The sequence below is a fragment of the Coregonus clupeaformis genome, unplaced genomic scaffold (genome assembly GCF_020615455.1).
Source record: "Coregonus clupeaformis isolate EN_2021a unplaced genomic scaffold, ASM2061545v1 scaf0563, whole genome shotgun sequence".
Classification (NCBI taxonomy): Eukaryota; Metazoa; Chordata; class Actinopteri; order Salmoniformes; family Salmonidae; genus Coregonus; species Coregonus clupeaformis.
Genome location: NW_025534018.1, coordinates 232,607 through 254,790, shown reverse-complemented (window position 1 = coordinate 254,790; position 22,184 = coordinate 232,607). Strand labels below are relative to the sequence as shown.

The following is a 22,184-nucleotide window of genomic DNA, read 5'->3' as shown; positions in this document are numbered from 1 at the left end:
AAAGTAAGCAAAATGATCTGCCAGTGCACTAAGATAATAAGACATCTTACCAAGATAAATTAAGATCAAATATCTTGAAATAAGATCATTTATCTTACCCCACTTGTATCAAGCCTTTTTTTTACGTTAAAATAAGCAAAATTATCTTCCAGTGCGCTAAGATAATGTATCTTGGTCAATGCAATCTAATGGTAAGAGATATCTAGGTAAGTGTGTGTGTGTATGTGTGCCGTGTTCCCTGTTCCTGCTGTAGCCTTGTTTAGGTGGATAATTAAGTGATAATGCCCGAGAAGCCAGTGTTTTTTGGATATATTCGTCGAGGGCCGACAAACCGTGCCAATATATCCAACAAACACTGGCTTCGAGGGCATTATCACTTTTATACAACGGGTTACCAACATATTCAAATAATGATTGACATAATTTATTCTTACTATTTCATCCTTCCACAAGATATAGACGCGACCCAGTCTTTCAGTCTTTTTGTTCTGTATCTCTGGACTTTGCCAGTCGTTCGTTCTAAACGTTCCATTGCCATACTGGCTGGCAACGTTCTTATCCCTTGCTTGCTAGCTAGCCAACTACGGCTAATTTACAGTCACGTCAAAAGGTTCCGCCAGAATAACAGCAAAGTAGCTGCATTTGCATTTGTTTAAGCTGTTTTCTAGTGACATTTATTTGGATACATCCATAACAATGAGCTAATGAGGAACGATTTCGCCTGGCATAGAGAATGTGCTCACTCGACAGGACACTGTTGTTCAGACAGAGGAGCTAGCCAACAACACAGCTAACACAATCACTTCAAACTGAAGCTGGAAAGACTGCAAATTAGCTGCGTTTCATTTGACCTTTTTTCAGTGGACATTTTTTTGTATATATCCATAAAAATGATGCCAGTTGATTCATGATTTCGACTGGCTGAGAAACGCTGCCTGCCTGTCTGTCTCGTCCCGACAAGTTCAATACTATGGGACAGCAGGAGATCGAATTTGAATATTGAAACAATGTTGCAAATGTCAGAGACAGACGGCAATGTTTATACAAATCTCCGCTGTTGAAAACTAAATGTTAGTCTAAAAGAAACGTGAGATAATGTCTAGATGCTTTTTATAGTGGAGATCAAGTTTATAAAGTGCCTGACTAGGTTGATGAGACAGTGGATTGCGCAGTCAGGTGGAACAGTGTAAATAGGCATTTTAACGTCATTGATTTAGCTGGTGGTAACTTGTGGAATAGACACTGGCTGGAATGCGGTTTTAACCAATCAGCATTCAGGATTAGACCCACCCGTTGTATAATGGCAATCATGTGTTGTTTCTGTGTTTGTGTCTATAGCCTTTGTTCCTCTCTTACCGTACAGCGTCAGCAATGCGGCTGCTCTCTTTCCTGCGGTCTGTGGAGAGGCGTCCTATCAGGTAGGATGGGTCCAGGCCACTGCAGAAGACACTCCCCACAGCACTGAGCAGCAACAGCTTACTGTCATCAGCTGCTGCGTTGCCCAGAGCCCGACACACCTCCTTCATTATCTACACAGAGAGAGAGAGGGAGGAGAGAGTGAGAGGAGGTAGGGTGGAGAGGGAGAGGGAGGAGAGAGAGTGAGAGGAGGTAGGGTGGGGAGGGAGAGGGAGGAGAGAGAGTGAGAGGAGGTAGGGTGGAGAGGGAGAGGGAGGAGAGAGAGTGAGAGGAGGTAGGGTGGGGAGGGAGAGGGAGAGAGAAGATTGAACTACCAGATCATAGCCCTGCTGTACATCTCCCCAATGATCTACAGACAAGATAAGAGTGTAGCTGTAGGATACCTTCTTTATCTATAGCTAGAGACAGGTAAGACAGGTTATATCTAACTGAGCAATCAGATCAATATATACTGAACAAAAATATAAACGCAACATGCAACAATTTCAACGATTTTACTGAGTTACAGTTCATATAAGGAAATCAGTCAATTGAAATCAATTCATTAGGCCCTAATCTATGGATTTTACATGACTGAGAATACAGATATGCATCCGTTGGTCAAAGACACCTTAAAAAAGGTAGGGCCGTTGATCAGAAAACCAGTCAGTATCTGGTATGACCACCATTTGCTGTGGAAAGTTGCCCCACTCCTCTTACATTTACATTTTACATTTTAGTCATTTAGCAGACGCTCTTATCCAGAGCGACTTACAGTTAGTGAATACACTGTTTTGTGTTGTGTGACAAAACTGCACAACATCTTTGGTGGCCTTTTATTATCCCCAGAACAAGGTGCACCTGTGTAATGATTATTCTGTTTAATCAGCTTCTTGATATGCAACACCTGTCAGGTGGATTGATTATCTTGTCAAATGAGAAATGCTCACTAACAGGAATGAAAACAAATGTGTGCACAAAATGTAAGAGAAATAAGCGTTTTGTGCATATGGAACATTTCAGGGATATTTTATTTCAGCTCATGAAACATGGGACCAACACTTTACATGTTGCATTTATTTTTGTTCAGTGTAGTTCTTCACACCTGTCCAATGAAACTGAGGCTAGAGATCGAGCCATCAAACCAGTGCACATGACTCTAGATCCCAGCATAAATCTTCCCCTTAATGACAGAGAAGGCAGAATCCTAAATTGACATAGCAGCAGCAATTTAACCTCCTCTATATATCATGCATGTATTGATGTCATAGAGCAGCAGTCAATCAGTCATTCTGTATTGTGTTTATTTTACTCTTGGTCTATGCTGTATTTATGTGGAACCCCCACTGGGTGAGACCATTGTTCCCTGAACCCCGAGGTCGTCTGGAGCCTCCATAACCCCTCCATCACCCCACTCACTGACCCTAACCCTAACCCATGTAATCTGATTACTAGGGCCGGGATGATAGCAGTATCTCAATATTTATTTCCATGGCAAAAATTAAAACACGAAGCAGAATGAAGTGTTTGGTATTTTAAAAACCTGCTGTATGTAAAATATGATGTGCTATAGTTTGGAAAATAAATGTGACTCTGGATGACAACATAATAATGTTTGGTTCCAATATCAGGCCTGTTTTCCTAAAGAAGTTAAATCTGCTTCGTGTTTTGTTTCCTTGCCACGACACTAACGAGTATCACGATACTGGTATCGTCCGGGCCTACTGATTACCCCCTGACCCAGGTCTCCCAGTCAACTCAATTCAACATCTCTTACACACTGCATAATCCCTCCTGAACATCAGATGGATGTGGTGTGTGTGTTTGTGTGTGCGTGCCTGCTCCTGTGTGTGTGCCGATGCTCAATTAAACCTGAGGAAAGATAGACAGGGCAGGAGAGTGATACTGACACAACTGGAAGGGGGTGGGGCTGGCATGGCAAGCAATATGTAGTGGTGGTGAAGACACTGCAGCCAAACAGTGTCATTCAGAAGCCAGCCCTGTACACAGGCCCTGCCTGGGAGCCATTTGTGGGAAGCAGCGGGGGGCATCCACAACAAATTGGACTAGAACCATATTATGTGTCAGCTCCCTGAGAATGAAAACGGTGAGCCATGCATATAGATTGTAAAACCCAAAATACATGTGTTCATTTGTCAGCGTGTGCTTGTGCGCGCTTTGCATGTGTGAGTGTGTGCATGTATACACATCCGTGTGTGCGCTGTGTGCATGTGTGTTCGTACTGGGCTTGTGTTCATGTGTCAGCGTGTGTGTGTCTGTGTGTGTGCTGCTCTAGGCTTGTCCTCTGGGCCGTGTGTCTTTCCGCTCCATGCAGCGTGTGTGTGGATTGAGGTCAGCGAGCTAAGCATCTCTCCACAGAGAGCTATCCACCAGGGGAAACAGCGTTAGCACGCTAAAGGCAGGTAACACTCCTGCTAGTACAACTTAAATCCTATATCCCTCTGAGGGAATTCTGAAATAAATAATACTAGAAAGGGAAACTCACTATAGCTGCTACAAAGGAAACCCCTTTTGACATCTAATGAAGCAGTCTTTTTTATGATTTCAACCTCAACTCTCCATAAGGCTAACTACTTCTTTGGTATTTTAATTTGTATTTTATTAGGATCCCCATTAGCTGTTGCGAAAGCAGCAGCTACTCTTCCTGGGGTCCACATAAAACATGACATAATACAGAACAGCAATAGACAAGAACAGTCCAACTACATACATTCAAAACATCACACATAGCCTACATATCAGTATATACACACAAAATATCTAGGTCAAACATGGGAGAGGCATTGTGCCGTGAAGTGTTTCTTTATCAGTTTTTTAAAACCAGGTTTGCTGTTCACTTGAGCAATCTGAAATGGAAGGGAGTTCCATGCAATCATGGCTCTATATAATACTGTATGTTTTCTTGAATTTGTTCTGGATTTGGGGACTGTGAAATGACCCCTGGTGGCATGTCTGGTGGGGTAAGTGTGTGTGTCAGAGCAGTGTGTAGGTTGACTATGCAAACAATTTGGAATTTTTAAACACAGTGTTTCTTATAAAAATAAGAAGTGATGCAGTCAGTCTCTCCTCTATTTTTAGCCAAGAGAGACTGGCATTCATAGTATTAATATTAGTCCTCTGATTACAGTGAAGAACAAGACGTGCCGCTCTGTTCTGGGCAGCTGCAGTTTTTCTAGGTCATTCTTTGCAGCACCTATCCATATGACTGGGCAATAATGAAGATACGATAAAACTAGAGCCTGGAGGACTAGCATTGTGGAGTGTAGTGTCAAAAAAAGCAGAGCATCTCTTTATCACGGACAGACCTTTCCCCATCTTTACAACCATTGAATCAAAATGTTTTGACAATTACATTTTACAATCCAAGGTAAAACCAAGTAATTTAGTCTCCTCAACTTGCTCAGCAGCCACATTATTCAGTATCAAATTCACCTGAGGTCTAGATCTTAGGGAATGATTTGTACCAAATACAATGCTCTTAGTTTAAGAGATGTTCAGGAATAGTTTTTTACTGGCCACCCATTCTAAAGCGGACTGCAACTCTTTGTTTACAATTGCAGTGATTTCACTAGCTGTGGTTGCTGACGCATATAGGGTTGATTCATCATCATACATACAGTGCATTTGGAAAGTATTCAGACCCCTTGACTTTTCCCATATTTTGTTACGTTACAGCCTTATTCTAAAATTGATTAAATTGTTTTGTTTTTCTCCTCATCAATTTACACACACAATACCCCATAATGACAAAGCAAAAATGTGTTTTTAGAAATTTTAGCTAATTTATAAAAAAATAACAAACGGAAATATCACATTTACATAAGTATTCATTCAGAGTATTCAGAGACAACGAGCGACAGCTGCCTCTGATTGGGAACCACACCGGCCAACATAGAACTATACATATTAGACAAGAAAAAGCCACATAGAAAAAGCACAACAAGGAATATACTCACCCTGACTCAACATATAAGCGTCCCCTGAGTCAGGGCGTGACAGTACCCCCCCCCAAAGGTGCGGACTCCGACATAAACATAAACATAACAGGGTAGGGGCCGGGTGGGCATTCCGCCTCGGAGGCGGATCCGACTAAGGGCGTGACGACCTCTCACTCTCCGCCTCCCTGTTGCGCCCCTGGTCTGGTCTGGACCTAGGCGCGCTGCTTTCCCTCTCCTTCCTCCCACGATACGCCAGGCCCTGTCTGGACCCTGGTGTGGGAGACCCCGAACCTGGAGAGGGGCTGACGTCTGGGTCTGGACTGGAGCCGCTGACCGGAGCTGGACTGGATCCCGGTGGAGCGGACTGCTCTGGCTCCGGAGTGGAGCAGCTGACCGGAGCTGGATCAGGCACCGGTGGAGCGGACTGCTCTGGCTCCGGAGTGGAGCAGCTGACCGGAGCTGGATCAGGCACCGGTGGAGCGGACTGCTCTGGCTCCGGAGTGGCGCAGCTGACCGGAACTGGATCAGGCACCGGTGGAGCGGACTGCTCTGGCTCCGGAGTGGAGCAGCTGACCGGAACTGGATCAGGCACCGGTGGAGCGGACTGCTCTGGCTCCGGAGTGGAGCAGCTGACCGGAGCTGGATCAGGCACCGGTGGAGCGGACTGCTCTGGCTTCGGAGTGGAACAGCTGACCGGCACTGGATCAGGCACCGGTATAGCGGACTGCTCTGGCTCAGGAGTGGAGCCGCTGACCGGAGCTGGATCAGGCACCGGTGGAGCGGACTGCTCTGGCTCCGGAGTGGAGCCGCTGACCGGAGCTGGACTGGATCCCGGTGGAGCGGACTGCTCTGGCTCCGGAGTGGCGCAGCTGACCGGAACTGGATCAGTCACCGTTGGAGCGGACTGCTCTGGCTCCGGAGTGGAGCAGCCGTGCCGGACTGGACAAACGCACCACTGGTCTGGTGCGAGGAACAGGCACGGGCTGGACCGGACTAGGAACACGCACCACTGGCTTGGTGCGAGGGACAGGAACGGGCCGGGCCGGACTGGCGACGCGCACCACTGGCTTGGTGCGAGGAGCAGGAACGGGCCGGGCCGGGCTGGCGACGCGCACCACTGGCTTGGTGCGAGGAGCAGGAACGGGCCGGGCCGGACTGGCGACGCGCACCACAGGCTTGGTGCGAGGGGAAGGAATGGGCCGGACCGGACTGGCGACACGCACCACGTCCTTGGTGCGAGGAACAGGACTGGGTTCCTTTATTAACCCCCGCTCCTTCTGCTGCCTAACCAGCTCCTCTCGCCGTGCCTCTACTCTTTCCTTCTCCCTTTTAGCCTCCTGTAGCGCCTCCCTCTGACCGAATAACTCCTGCTCCCTCTGAACCAATAGCCCCCGTAACATGGTGGCCTCCTCTCCTAACCTGCAGATCCACCCTTTAACGGCCTCCTGCTGCCTCGTCGTCCACACCGTGTGCCCCCCCCCCCCCAAAATGTTCTTGGGGTTGCCTCTCGGGTCTCCGTCGTCGGCACTGTTGGCGCCGTTTCTCCTCTCCTACCTGGGCATCCTCCTTCATCGCCCCACCGATAACGGACGGCCTCCTCCTCCGTAATTCTCCCCCAACCGAGGAGGACATCTACTAACGTAACCTCCTGTTGATTCCCAGGCGTTTGCTCCTTCTCGGCACGCTGCTTGGTCCTTGTTTGGTGGGATCTTCTGTCACGCTCGTTGAATGACGGGTCAGACCAAGGCGCAGCGTGATATGCATACATGCTTATTTTAACTATTAAACACCACGACAAAACAATAAACGAAACGTGAAGTCCAAGGTAGTACAGAAAACAAACCTTACATGGAACAAGATCCCACCACTAGACAGTGCCAATAGGCTGCCTAAGTATGGTCCCCAATCAGAGACAACGAGCGACAGCTGCCTCTGATTGGGAACCACACCGGCCAACATAGAACTATACATACTAGACAAGCCACATAGAAAAAGCACAACAAGGAATATACACACCCTGACTCAACATATAAGCGTCCCCTGAGTCAGGGCGTGACATCTAGAGGTTTTCATCAAGGATCTCTCTGTACTTTGCTCCGTTCATCTATCCCTCGATCCTGACTAGTCTCCCAGTCCCTGCCACTGAAAAACATCCCCACAGCATGATGAAGCCGGTGACTGATGTGGTATACTCCTCAATGCCATCAGATGATTCCCAGAACATATTCCAATCTGTGCTAAGAAAACAGTCATGTAGCTTAGCATCTGTAGCTACACATCACTGACAAACTGAAATGGTCCACCCACACAGACAGTGTGGTGAAGAAGGCGCAACAGAGCCTCTTCAACCTCAGGAGGCTGAAGAAATTTGGCTTGACAACTAAAACCCTCACAAACTTTTACAGATACACAATTGAGAGCATCCTGTCGGACTGTATCACTGCCTGGTATGGCAAATGCACTGCCCGCAACCGCAGGGCTCTTCAGAGGGTGGTGCGGTCTGCCCAACGCATTACCGGGGGCAAACTACCCGCCCTCCAGGACATCTACAGCACCCAATGTCACAGGAAGCCCAAAAAGATCATCAAGGACATCAACCACCCGAGCCACTGCCTGTTCATTTTACATTTACATTTTAGTCATTTAGCAGACGCTCTTATTTATTTTTCATACTGGCCCCCCGTGGGAATTGAACCCACAACCCCGGCGTTGCAAACGCCATGCTCTACCAACTGAGCTACATCCCTGCCGGCCATTCCCTCCCCATACCCTGGACGACGCAGGGCCAATTATGCGCCTCCCCATGGGTCTCCCGGTCATGGCCGGCTACGAGCCTGGATCATCCAGGTGCATCAAAGCTGGGACCGAGAGACTGAAAAACGGCTTCTATCTCAAGGCCATCAGACTGTTAAATAGCACATTAGAGGCTGCTACTGCCTACTGAAATCACTGGCCACTTTAAGAAATGGAACACTAGTCATTTTAATAATGTTTACATATCTTGCATTACTCATCTCATATGTATATACTGTATTCTATAATATTCTACTGTATCTTAGTCCATGCCGCTCTGTCATTGCTCGCCCATACACTACCTTTCAAAAGTTTGGGGTCACTTAGAAATGTCCTTGTTTTCGAAAGAAAAGCAATTCATTAAAATAACATCAAACTGATCAGAAATACAGTGTAGACATTGTTAATGTTGTAAATGGCTATTGTAGATGGAAACGGCTGATTTTTTATGGAATATCTACATAGGCGTACAGAGGCCCATTATCAGCAACCATCAGTCCTGTGTTCCAATGGCACATTGTGTTTGCTAATCCAAGTTTATCATTTTAAAAGGCTAATTGATCATTAGAAAACCCTTTTGTAATTATGTTAGCACAGCTGAAAGCTGTTGTGCTGATTAAAGAAGTAATACAACTGGCCTTCTTGAGACTAGTTGAGTATCTGAAGCATCAGCAATTGTGGGTTCGATTACAGGCTCAAAATGGCTAGAAACAAATAACTTTCTTCTGAAACTCGTCAGTCTATTCTTGTTCTGAAAAATGAAGGATATTCCATGCGAGAAATTGCCTAGAAACTGAAGATCTCATACAACGCTGTGTACTACTCCCTTCACAGAACAGCGCAGAACGGCTCTAACCAGAATAGAAAAAGGAGTGGGAGGCCCCAGTGCACAACTGAGCAAGAGGACAAATACATTAGTGTCTAGTTTGAGAAACAGACGCCTCACAGGTCCTCAACTGGCAGCTTCATTAAATAGTACCCGCAAAACACCAGTCTCAACGTCAACAGTGAAGAGGCGACTCCGGGATGCTGACCTTCTAGGCAGAGTTGCAAAGAAAAAGCCATATCTCAGACTGGCCAATAAAAAGAAAAGATTAAGATGGACAAAAGGACACAGACACTGGACAGAGGAAGATTGGAAAAAAGTGTTATGGACAGACGAATCGAAGTTTGAGGTGTTCGGATCACAAAGAAGAACATTTGTGTGACACAGACCAACTGAAAAGATGCTGGTGGAGTGCTTGATGCCATCTGTCAAGCATGGTGGAGGCAATGTGATGGTCTGGGGGTGCTTTGGTGGTGGTAAAGTGGGAGATTTGTACAGAGTAAAAGGGATCTTGAAGAAGGAAGGCTATCACTCCATTTTGCAACGCCATGCCATACCCTGTGGACGGCGCTTGATTGGAGCCATTTTCCTCCTACAACAGGACAATGACCCAAAGCACAGCTCCAAACTATGCAATAACTATTTAGGGAAGAAGCAGTCATCTGGTATTCTGTCTATTATAGAGTGGCCAGCACAGTCACCGGATCTCAACCCTATTGAGCTGTTGTGGGAGCAGCTTGACCGTATGGTTCGTAAGAAGTGCCCATCAAGCCAATCCAACTTGTGGGAGGTGCTTCAGGAAGCATGGGGTGAAATCTCTTCAGACTACCTCAACAAATTGACAACTAGAATGCCAAAGGTCTACAAGGCTGTAATAGCTGCAAATGGAGGATTCTTTGACGAAAGCAAAGTTTGAAGGACACAATTACTATTTAAATTAAAAATCATTATTTCTAACCTTGTCAATGACTACATCTCCTATTCATTTTGCTATATTTCCTATTCAAACTAATTTCATGTCTGTTTTCATGGAAAACAAGGATATTTCTAAGTGACCCCAAAATTTTGAACGGTAGTGTATATGTATATATTCTTAATTCCATTCCTTACTTAGATTTGTCTGTATTGTGTATATGTTGTGAAATTGTTAGATATTACTTGTTAGATATTACTGCACTGTTGGAGCTAGAAGCACAAGCATTTCGCTACACCCGCAATAACAACTGCTAAACACGTGTATGTGACAAATAACATTTGATTTGATTTGACCACTTCCGTATTGAGCGAGTCACTGGTACTTCCTGCTTTAGTTTTTGCTTGTAAGCAGGAATCAGGAGGATATAATTATGGTCAGATTTGCCAAATGGAGGGCGAGAGAGAGCTTTGTACGCTTCTCTGTGTGTGGAGTAAAGGTTTTCTAGAGTTTTTTTAAAATCTGGTTGCACATGTAACATGCTGGTAGAAATGAGGTAAAATGGATTTAAGTTTCCCTTCATTAAAGTCCCCGGCCACTAGTTGCGCCGCCTCTAGATGATCATTTTCCTGTTTGCTTATGGCTTTATACAGCTCATTGAGTGCGGTCTTAGTGCCAGCATCGGTTTGTGGTGGTAAATAGACAGCTACGAAGAATATAGATGAAAACTCTCTTGGTAAATAGTGTGGTCTACAGCTTATCATGAGATACTCTACCTCAGGCGAGCAAAACCTTGAGACTTCCTTAATATTTGATTTCGCACACCAGTTGTTATTGGCAAATAAACACAGACACAGACCAGCTATTCTGTCTTGCCGATGCATGGAAAAACCAGCCAACTGTATATTATCCATGTCGTCGTTCAGCCACAACTCGGTGAAACATAAGATATTACAGTTTTTAATGTCCCGTTGGTAGGATAGTCTTGAACGGAGCTCATACAGTTTATTCTCCAATGATTAAACGTTGTCCAATAGGACGGATGGTAGAGGCGGGGTACCCACTCGCCAACAAATTCTCACAAGGCACCCGGACCTGCATCCCCTGTATCAGCATATTTTCTTCATGCGAATGACGGGGATTTGGGCCTGGTCCGGTATCTGGAGTAAATCCTTCGCGGCCGACTTGTTAAAGAAAAAATCTTAGTCCAGTTAGAGGTGAGTAATTGCTGTTCTGATATCCAGAAGCTCTTTTTGGTCATAAGATCCCTGTATTGCTACTGCTGTATCATTAAAAGGAATTATTTAAGTGAGTTTCAGAGATGCCTTCAGAAAGTATTCATACAGTGCCTTGCAAAAGTATTCATCCCCTTGGCGTTTTTCCTATTTTGTTGCATTACAACCTGTAATTTAAATTGATTTTTATTTGGATTTCATGTAATGGACATACACAAAATGGTCCAAATTGGTGAAGTGAAATTTACAAAATAACTTGTAAAAAAAAAAATATATATATATAATGGAAAAGTGGTGTGTGCATATGTATTCACCCCCTTTCATATGAAGCCCCCAAATAAGATCTGGTGCAACCAATTACCTTCAGAAGTCACATAATTAGTTAAATAAAGTCCACCTGTGTGCAATCTAAGTGTCACATGATCTGTCACATGATCTCAGTATATACAGTGAAAAATGTATTTGATCCCCTGCTGATTTTGTACGTTTGCCCACTGACAAAGAAATGATCAGTCTATAATATTAATGGTAGGTTTATTTGAACAGTGAGAGACAGAATAACATAAAAAAATTCAGAAAAACGCAGGTCAAAAATGTTATAAATTGATTTGCATTTTAATGAGGGAAGTAAGTATTTGACCCCTCTGCAAAACATGACTTAGTACTTGGTGGCAAAACCCTTGTTGGCAATCACAGAGGTCAGACGTTTCTTGTAGTTGGCCACCAGGTTTGCACACATCTCAGGAGGGATTTTGTCCCACTCCTCTTTGCAGATCTTCTCCAAGTCAATAAGGTTTCGAGGCTGACGTTTGGCAACTCGAACCTTCAGCTCCCTCCACAGATTTTCTATGGGATTAAGGTCTGGAGACTGGCTAGGCCACTCCAGGACCTTAATGTGCTTCTTATTTAGCCTTTTCAATGCCCTGGCTGAGGGAAGGAGTTTCTCATCCAAGATTTGACGGTATATGGCCCCGTCCATCGTCCCTTTGATGCAGTGAAGTTGTCCTGTCCCCTTAGCAGAAAAACACCCCCAAAGCATAATGTTTCCACCTCCATGTTTGACGGCGGGGATGGTGTTCTTGGGGTCATAGGCAGCATTCCTCCTCCTCCAAACACGGCGAGTTGAGTTGACGTCAAAGAGCTCCATTTTGGTCCCATCTGACCACAACACTTTCACCCAGTTCTCCTCTGAATCATTCAGATGTTCATTGGCAAACTTCAGACGGGCCTGTATATGTGCTTTCTTGAGCAGGGGGACCTTGCGGGCGCTGCAGGATTTCAGTCCTTCACGGCGTAGTGTGTTACCAATTGTTTTCTTGGTGACTATGGTCCCAGCTGCCTTGAGATCATTGACAAGATCCTCCCGTGTAGTTCTGGGCTGATTCCTCACCATTCTCATGATCATTGCAACTCCACGAGGTGAGATCTTGCATGGAGCCCCAGGCCAAGGGACATTGACAGTTATTTTGTGTTTCTTCCATTTGCGAATAATCGCACCAACTGTTGTCACCTTCTCACCAAGCTGCTTGGCGATGGTCTTGTAGCCCATTCCAGCCTTGTGTAGGTCTACAATCTTGTCCCTGACATCCTCGGAGAGCTTTATGGTCTTGGCCATGGTGGAGAGTTTGGAATCTGATTGATTGATTGCTTCTGTGGACAGGTGTCTTTTATACAGGTAACAAGCTGAGATTTAGAGCACTCCCTTTAAGAGTGTGCTCCTAATCTCAGCTCGTTACCTGTATAAAAGACACATGGGAGCCAGAAATCTTTCTGATTGAGAGGGGGTCAAATACTTATTTCCCTCATTAAAATGCAAATCAATTTATAACATTTTTGACATGTGTTTTTCTGGATCTTTTTGTTGTTATTCTGTCTCTCACTGTTAAAATAAACCTACCATTAAAATTATAGACTGATCATTTCTTTGTCAGTGGGCAAATGCACAAAATCAGCAGGGGATCAAATACTTTTTCCCCCTCACATGTTCTGAAAGGCCCCAGAGTCTGCAACACCACTAAGCAAGGGGCAGCACCATGAAGACCAAGGAGCTCTCCAAACAGGTCAGGGACAAAGTTGTGGAGAAGTACAGATCAGGGTTGGGTTATAAAAGAATATCCGAAACTTTGAACATCCCACGAAGCACCATTTTAAATCCATAATTAAAAAATTGAAAGAATATGGCACCACAACAAACCTGCCAAGAGAGGGCTGTCCACCAAAACTCACGGCCCAGGCACGGAGGGCATTAATCAGAGAGGCAACAAAGAGACCAAAGATAACCCTGAAGGAGCTGCAAAGCTCCACAGCGGAGATTTGAGTATCTGTCCACAGGACCACTTTAAGCCGTACACTCCACAGAGCTGGGCTTGATGGAAGAGTGGCCAGAAAAAAGCCATTGCTTAAATAAAAAAGGATTACTTTATCCTATCCCAGGTATTCCTTAAAGAGGTGGGGTTTCAAATGTCTCCGGAAGGTGGTGAGTGACTCCGCTGTCCTGGCGTCGTGAGGGAGCTTGTTCCACCATTGGGGTGCCAGAGCAGCGAACAGTTTTGACTGGGCTGAGCGGGAACTATGCTTCCGCAGAGGAAGGGGAGCCAGCAGGCCAGAGGTGGATGAACGCAATGCCCTCGTTTGGGTGTAGGGACTGATCAGAGCCTGAAGGTACAGAGGTGCCGATCCCCTCACAGCTCCATAGGCAAGCACCATGGTCTTGTAACAGATGCGAGTGTCTGTATCATCTCCCAGTGTCTGTTGGAAAGCAGACTGAACCAGGTTTTCCTCTAGGATGTTGCCTGTGTTTAGCTCTATTCCGTTTCTTTTTATCCTAAAAAACTCTGTAGTCCATGCCGATGTCAAGCATACCCATAACATGATGCAGACACCACCATGCTTGAAAATATGAAGAGTCGTACTCAGTAATGTGTTGCGTTGTATTTGCCCCAAACATAATGCTTTGTATTCAGGACATAAAGTTAATTTCTTTGACAATTTTTTTGCAGTTTTACTTTAATGCCTTATTCCAAACTGGATGCATGTTTTGGAATACTTTTATTCTGTACAGGCTTTATGTCTTTTCACTCTGTCATTTAGGTCAGTATTGTAACTACAATGTTGTTGATCCATCCTCAGTTTTCTCCTATCACAGCCATTAAACTCTAACTGTTTTAAATTTACCATTGGCCTCATGGTGAAATCCCTGAGCGGTTTCCTTCCTCTCCGGCAACTGACTTAGGAAGGATGCCTGTATCTTTGTAGTGGCTGGGTGTATTGATACACTATACTAATTAATAACTTCACCATGCTGAAAGGGATATTCAATGTTTTTTTTGACCCAGCTACAGTGGGGGGGGGAAGTATTTAGTCAGCCACCAATTGTGCAAGTTCTCCCACTTAAAAAGATGAGAGAGGCCTGTAATTTTCATCATAGGTACACGTCAACTATGACAGACAAAATGAGAAAAAAAATCCAGAAAATCACATTGTAGGATTTTTAATGAATTTATTTGCAAATTATGGTGAAAATAAGTATTTGGTCAATAACAAAAGTTTCTCAATACTTTGTTATATACCCTTTGTTGGCAATGACACAGGTCAAACGTTTTCTGTAAGTCTTCACAAGGTTTTCACACACTGTTGCTGGTATTTTGGCCCATTCCTCCATGCAGATCTCCTCTAGAGCAGTGATGTTTTGGGGCTGTTGCTGGGCAACACGGACTTTCAACTCCCTCCAAAGATTTTCTATGGGGTTGAGATCTGGAGACTGGCTAGGCCACTCCAGGACCTTGAAATGCTTCTTACGAAGCCACTCCTTCGTTGCCCGGGCGGTGTGTTTGGGATCATTGTCATGCTGAAAGACCCAGCCACGTTTCATCTTCAATGCCCTTGCTGATGGAAGGAGGTTTTCCCTCAAAATCTCACGATACATGGCCCCATTCATTCTTTCCTTTACACGGATCAGTCGTCCTGGTCCCTTTGCAGAAAAACAGCCCCAAAGCAAGATGTTTCCACCCCCATGCTTCACAGTAGGTATGGTGTTCTTTGGATGCAACTCAGCATTCTTTGTCCTCCAAACACGACGAGTTGAGTTTTTACCAAAAAGTTATATTTTGGTTTCATCTGACCATATGACATTCTCCCAATCCTCTTTTGGATCATCCAAATGCACTCTAGCAAACTTCAGACGGGCCTGGACATGTACTGGCTTAAGCAGGGGGACACGTCTGGCACTGCAGGATTTGAGTCCCTGGCGGCGTAGTGTGTTACTGATGGGAGGCTTTGTTACTTTGGTCCCAGCTCTCTGCAGGTCATTCACTAGGTCCCCCCGTGTGGTTCTGGGAATTTTGCTCACCGTTCTTGCGATCATTTTGACCCCACAGGGTGAGATCTTGCGTGGAGCCCCAGATCGAGGGAGATTATCAGTGGTCTTGTATGTCTTCCATTTCCTAATAATTGCTCCCACAGTTGATTTCTTCAAACCAAGCTGCTTACCTATTGCAGATTCAGTCTTCCCAGCCTGGTGCAGGTCTACAATTTTGTTTCTGGTGTCCTTTGACAGCTCTTTGGTCTTGGCCATAGTGGAGTTTGGAGTGTGACTGTTTGAGGTTGTGGACAGGTGTCTTTTATACTGATAACAAGTTCAAACAGGTGCCATTAATACAGGTAACGAGTGGAGGACAGAGGAGCCTCTTAAAGAAGAAGTTACAGGTCTGTGAGAGCCAGAAATCTTGCTTGTTTGTAGGTGACCAAATACTTATTTTCCACCATAATTTGCAAATAAATTCATAAAAAATCCTACAATGTGATTTTCTGGAGAAAAAAAATCTCAATTTGTCTGTCATAGTTGACGTGTACCTATGATGAAAATTACAGGCCTCTCTCATCTTTTTAAGTGGGAGAACTTGTACAATTGGTGGCTGACTAAATACTTTTTTTCCCCACTGTACCAATAGGTGCAATTTTTTGCGAGGCGTTGGAAATCCTCCCTGGTCTTTTGTGGTTGAATCTGTGTTTGAAATTCACTGCTCGACTGAGATAATTGTATGTGTGGGGTACAGAGATGAGGTAGTCATTCACAAATCATGTTAAACGTTATTATTGCACACAGAGTGAGTCCTGGCAACTTATTATGTGACTTGTTAAGCACATTTTTTCTCCTGAACTTATTTAGGATTGCCATAACAAAGGAGATGAATACTTATTGACTTGTAAAATAAAAAATACATTTAAAAAACATAATTCCACGTTGACATTATCGGGTATTGTGTGTAGGCCAGTGACCAAAAAATCTCAATTTAATCAATTTTAAATTCAGGCTATAACAACAAATTGTGGAAAAAGTCAAGGGGTGTGAATACTTTCTGAAGGCACTGTTTGAATGTTATCTAATTTTAGCAAGTTATTGATTTCATAAACCTTATTTCTAAGGCTAAATATATTAATAGGGGCTATTTTTTGCCCTTTCCTGGGTAGCTTATCGGAGATAGACATAATATTACGGAAAAAAAACACACAAAGCATGACTGATTCCCCAGACTGAAGGTGTTCACCCCCAATGATCCCTAATTTCTCTGGCACAACTGGAGGAGCATGCGGCAGAGGGCAAATACCTATGATGAAAATTACAGGCCTCTCTCATCTTTTTAAGTGGGAGAACTTGCACAATTGGTGGCTGACTAAATACTTTTTCCCCCCACTGTACTTCCAAAGTCGTGGCAAAATGGCTTAAGGACAACAAAGTCAAGGTATTGGAGTGGCCATCACAAAGCCCTGACCTCAATCCTATAGAAAAAGTGTGGGCAGAACTGAAAAAGTGTGTGCGAGCAAGGAGGCCTACAAACCTGACTCAGTTACACCAGCTCTGTCAGGAGGAATGGGCCTAAATTCACCCAACTTATTGTGGGAAGCTTGTGGAAGGCTACCCGAAACGTTTGACCCAAGTTAAACAATTTAAAGGCAACGCTACCAAATACTAATTGAGTGTATGTAAACTTCTGACCCACTGGGAATGTGATGAAAGAAATAGAAGCTGAAATAAATCATTCTCTCTACTATTATTCTGACATTTCACATTCTTAAAATAAAGTGGTGATCCTAACTGACCTAAGACAGGGCATTTTTACTAGGATTAAATGTCAGGCATTGTGAAAAACTGAGTTTAAATGTATTTGGCTAAGGTGTATGTAAACTTCCGACTTCAACTGTACTTGTATAAGCTGACGTCAAGCACACTCCAGAGCCAGTTAAAGATGCATTTCCACATTTATTTGCAATGGTCATCTACAGGCTTGGTAAAAGGAAAGAAAGTGTCCAAAGGTGGAAAGAGGGTAAGAGTGATTGAGGGAGAGAGCACATTAATATGGAGAAGAAGAGAGGTGGTAAGAGTGAGACCGCTGTTGCTAAGTAGTGGAGTGAAGGAACGAAATGGTCAACCTGCCTCAGCGTGGGAGGTAACGGTAAAAGTACTGGTTAACGGCTCAGGAAGATCCCTCTCTTCTGAGAGAGAGAAATAGAGAGGGAAAGATAGAGTTATCATCAGCTGAACGTATCTTGTTAGACTGAGGCAGAGTAACAGAACCATTTGAGCCCTCAGCTAACAGGCTTACTGTGACAGATAGATCGTTTGCGCTACATGCACGCTACACGCATGCCAGGTAACAGGGGTTTTCCACTATCCGTGATAATTTGGATAACCACGCTAGCGTCGCAATCATGTGGGTGCTAGCAAGCATTCTAGATAGTGCTACGTATCAACAGTCAATCCAGTAGGGGCTGGAATCTGTAGTGAGCTTTGATTGGTCATCCTCGCCGCAATATCGCATAAAGAGTATTTGCATAAAGTTAAGCTTTTTCCACTCCCTCGCCATGCTTGCATCGCCCTACGGTCCCCTCACCCACTTCGCTTCCCTCCATTGAAAATTAACAGCTTCATCGCCCCTATCATGTTCAACGCAGATCAGTGGATGTTTGGTGAATGACTGACACTATAGAGACCTGTTGTTTGCAAACATAAGAGAAGGAACCTCTTTATCCTGCTCCTATGGGGGAGACACACAATCAGGTATTGCTTTGGTCTTCCATATGGACATGCTATACAGGACAAATGACACATTGACGTCAAGGCTGAGGTCATAATAATATATAATAATAATAATATGCCATTTAGCAGACGCTTTTATCCAAAGCGACTTACAGTCATGCGTGCATACATTTTTGTGTATGGGTGGTCCCGGGGATCGAACCCACTACCTTGTCGTTACAAGCGCCGTGCTCTACCAGCTGAGCTACAGAGGTCATCAGTTGCTGGCCTTAGGATGGCTTCTGTATGGTATGACACATAGGGCGAGATCATACAATACGAACATATCATTATGTCATGGCCTACTGGGACGCACAGGGATGTGTCATAGACTCATACATGACAGCATTCAACTGCTTGCCATTAATAGCTTGATGCCTGGGGAAATTAGCAATCAGCTGTCCGTCATACACAAAAATAGACAGATAGACATCTCCCAAGAGAAGATTTTCTAAAGGAGGACCACTCAGCCTGGAAATATATGGAATTATATCACAGAGCAGTATGGAAATACAGCACTTGAGAGTGGATGAGTAAGCCTTATTGCACACTTAAGCAGAAGGATTTTGTGCAAGGGAATCTTGCATATCACTAGAGCTGACTCCGGTAAGACATGGGGTGGCGGTCTGTGTATATTTGTAAACAACAGCTGGTGCGTAAATCTAATACTAAGGAAGTCTCAAGGTTTTGCTCGCCTGAGGTAGAGTATCTCATGATAAGCTGTAGACCACACTATTTACCAAGAGAGTTTTCATCTATATTTTTCGTAACTGTCTATTTACCACCACAAACCGATGCTGGCACCAAGATTGCACTCAATGAGCTGTATACGGCCATAAGCAAACAGGAAAACTCTCATCCAGAGGCGGCGCTCCTAGTGGCCGGGGACTTTAATGAAGGGAAACTTAAATCCGTTCTACCTAATTTCTTCCAGCATGTTAAAATGTGCAACCAGAGGAAAAATCAACTCTAGACCACCTTTACTCCACACACAGAGACGCGTACAAAGCTCTCCCTCGTCCTCTATTTGGCAAATCTGACCATAACTCTATCCTCCTGATACCTGCTTATAAGCAAAAACTAAAGCAAGAAGCACCAGTGACTCGGTTAAAAAGGAAGTGGTCAGATGACGCAGAAGCTAAGCTACAGGACTGTTTTGCTAGCACAGACTGGAATATGTTCTGGGATTCTTCTGATAGCAGTGAGGAGTACACCACATCAGTCACTGGCTTCATCAATAAGTGTATCGATGACGTCGTCCCCACAGTGACCGTACGTACATACCTCAACCAGAAGCCATGGATTACAGGCAACAGCCGCACTGAGCTAAAGGGTAGAGCTGCTGCTTTCAAGGAGCGGGACTCTAACCCGGACGCTTACAAGAAATCCTGCTATGCACTCAGACTAACCATCAAACAGGCAGTCAATACAGGACTAAGATTTAATCGTACTACACCGGCGCCGACGCTCGTCGGATGTGGCAGGGCTTGAAAACTACTACAGACTACAAAGGGAAGTACAGCCGCAAGCTGCCCAGTGACACAAGCCTACCAGACGAGCTAAATCACTTCTATGCTCTCTTCGAGGCAAGCAACACTGAAGCATGCATGAGAGCATCAGCTGTTCCGGATGACTATGTGATCACGCTCTCCGTAGCCGATGTGAGTAAGACTTTTAAGCAGGTCAACATTCACAAGGCCGCAGGGCCAGACGGATTACCAGGACGTGTACTCCGAGCACGCGCTGACCAACTGGCAAGTGTCTTCACTGACATTTTCAACATGTCCCTGACTGAGTCTGTAATACCAACATGTTTCTAGCAGACCACCATATTCCCTGTGCCCAAGAACACTAAGATAACCTGCCTAAATGACTACCGACCCGTAGCACTCACGTCTGTAGCCATGAAGTGCTTTGAAAGGCTGGTCATGACTCACATCAACACCATTATCCCAGAAACACTAGACCCATTCCAATTTGCATACCGCCCCAACAGATCCACAGATGATGCAATCTCTATTGCACTCCACACTGCCCTTTCCCACCTGGACAAGAGGAACACCTATGTGAGAATGCTATTCATTAACTACAGCTCAGCGTTCAACACCATAGTGCCCTCAAAGCTCATCACTAAGCTAAGGACCCTGGGACTAAACCCCTCCCTCTGCAACTGGATCCTGGACTTCCTGACGGGCCGCCCCCAGGTGGTAAGGGTAGGTAACGACACATCTGCCACGCTGATCCTCAACACGCGGGCCCCTCAGGGGTGCGTGCTCAGTTCCCTCCTGTACTCCATGTACATCCATGACTGCATGGCCATGTACGACTCCCACACCATCATAAAGTTTGCCGACGACACAACAGTGGTAGGCCTGATCACCGACAACGATGAGACAGCCTATAGGGAGGAGGTCAGAGACCTGGCCGTGTGGTGCCAGGATAACCACCCCTAAATAAGATCTGGTGCAACCAATTACCTTCAGAAGTCACATAATTAGTTAAATAAAATGTCCACCTGTGTGCAATCTAAGTGTCACATGATCTGTCACATGTTCTCAGAATATATACTCCTGTTCTGAACGGCCCCAGAGTCTGCAACACCACTAAGCAAGGGGCACCACCAAGCAAGCGGCACCAAGTTGTGGAGATGTACAGATCAGGGTTGGGTTGTAAAAAAATATCCAAAACTTTGAACATCCCACGGAGCACCATTAAATCCATTATTAAAAAATTGAAAGAATATGGCACCACAACAAACCTGCCAAGAGTGGGCCGCCCACCAAAACTCACGGCCCAGGCAAGGAAGGCATTAATCAGAGACAACAAAGAGACCAAAGATATCCCTGAAGGAGCTGAAAAGCTCCACAGCGGAGATTTGAGTATCTGTCCACAGGACCACTTTAAGCCTTACACTCCACAGAGCTGGGCTTCATGGAAGAGTGGCCAGAAAAAAGCCATTGCTTAAAGAAAAAAATAAGCAAACATGTTTGGTGTTCGCCAAAAGGCATGTGGGAGACTCCCCAAACATATGGAAGAAGGTACTCTGGTCAGATGAGACAAAAATTGAGCTTTTTGGCCATCAAGGAAAACACTATGTCTGGCGCAAACCCAACACCTCTCATCACCCCGAGAACACCATCCCCACAGTGAAGCATGGTGGGGGCAGCATCATGCTGTGGGGATGTTTTTCATCGGCAGGGACTGGGAAACAGGTCAGAATGGAAGGAATTATGGATGGGGCTAAATACAGGGAAATTCTTGAGTCTTCCTGAGATTTGAGACTGGGATGAAGGTTCACCTTCCAGCAGGACAATGACCCTAACCATACTGCTAAAGCAACACTCAAGTGGTTTAATGGGAAACATTTAAATGTCTTGGAATGGCCCAGTCAAAGCCCAGACCTCAATCCAATTGAGAATCTGTGTTATGACTTAAAAATTGCTGTACACCAGCGGAACCCATCCAACTTGAAAGAGCTGGAGCAGTTTTGCCTTGAAGAATGGGCAAAAATCCCAGTGGCTAGAGGTGCCAAGCTTATAGAGACATACCCCAAGAGACTTGCAGCTGTAATTGCTGCAAAAGGTGCCTCTACAAAGTATTGACTGAGTGAATAGTTATGCATGCTCAAGTTCAGTTTTTTTGTCTTATTTCTTCTTTGTTTCACAAGAAAAAATATTTTGCATCTTCAAAAAGTGGTAGGCATGTTGTGTAAATGAAATGATACAAACTCCCCAAAAATCCATTTTAATTCCAGGTTGTAAGGCAACAAAATAGGAAAAACACCAAGGGGGTGAATACTTTCGCAAGCCACTGTACCTTAATTACCTAGACTAACCGGTGCCCCTGCAAATTGACTCTGTACCGGTATTCCTGTATATAACCTCCCTACTGTTATTTTATTTTACTGCTGCTCTTTAATTATTTGCTATTTTTATTTTTTAGTTATCTATTTTTTACTTAACAATGTTTTTTATTTTCTTAAAACTGC

General features: G+C 44.7%; 1 protein-coding gene across 1 annotated transcript in view; it reads right to left on the bottom strand.

Annotated features, from left to right (window-relative positions):
- The window catches only part of LOC121575685 (chromodomain Y-like protein 2), a 50,403-nt gene that overhangs the window by 3,830 nt on the left and 24,389 nt on the right, over positions 1 to 22,184 (bottom strand). Inside the window, exon 4 of the mRNA XM_041888952.2 lies at positions 1,357 to 1,529. Within this exon, the coding sequence (XP_041744886.1) occupies positions 1,357 to 1,529 (173 nt within the window). The remainder of the gene's footprint in view (positions 1 to 1,356; positions 1,530 to 22,184) is intronic.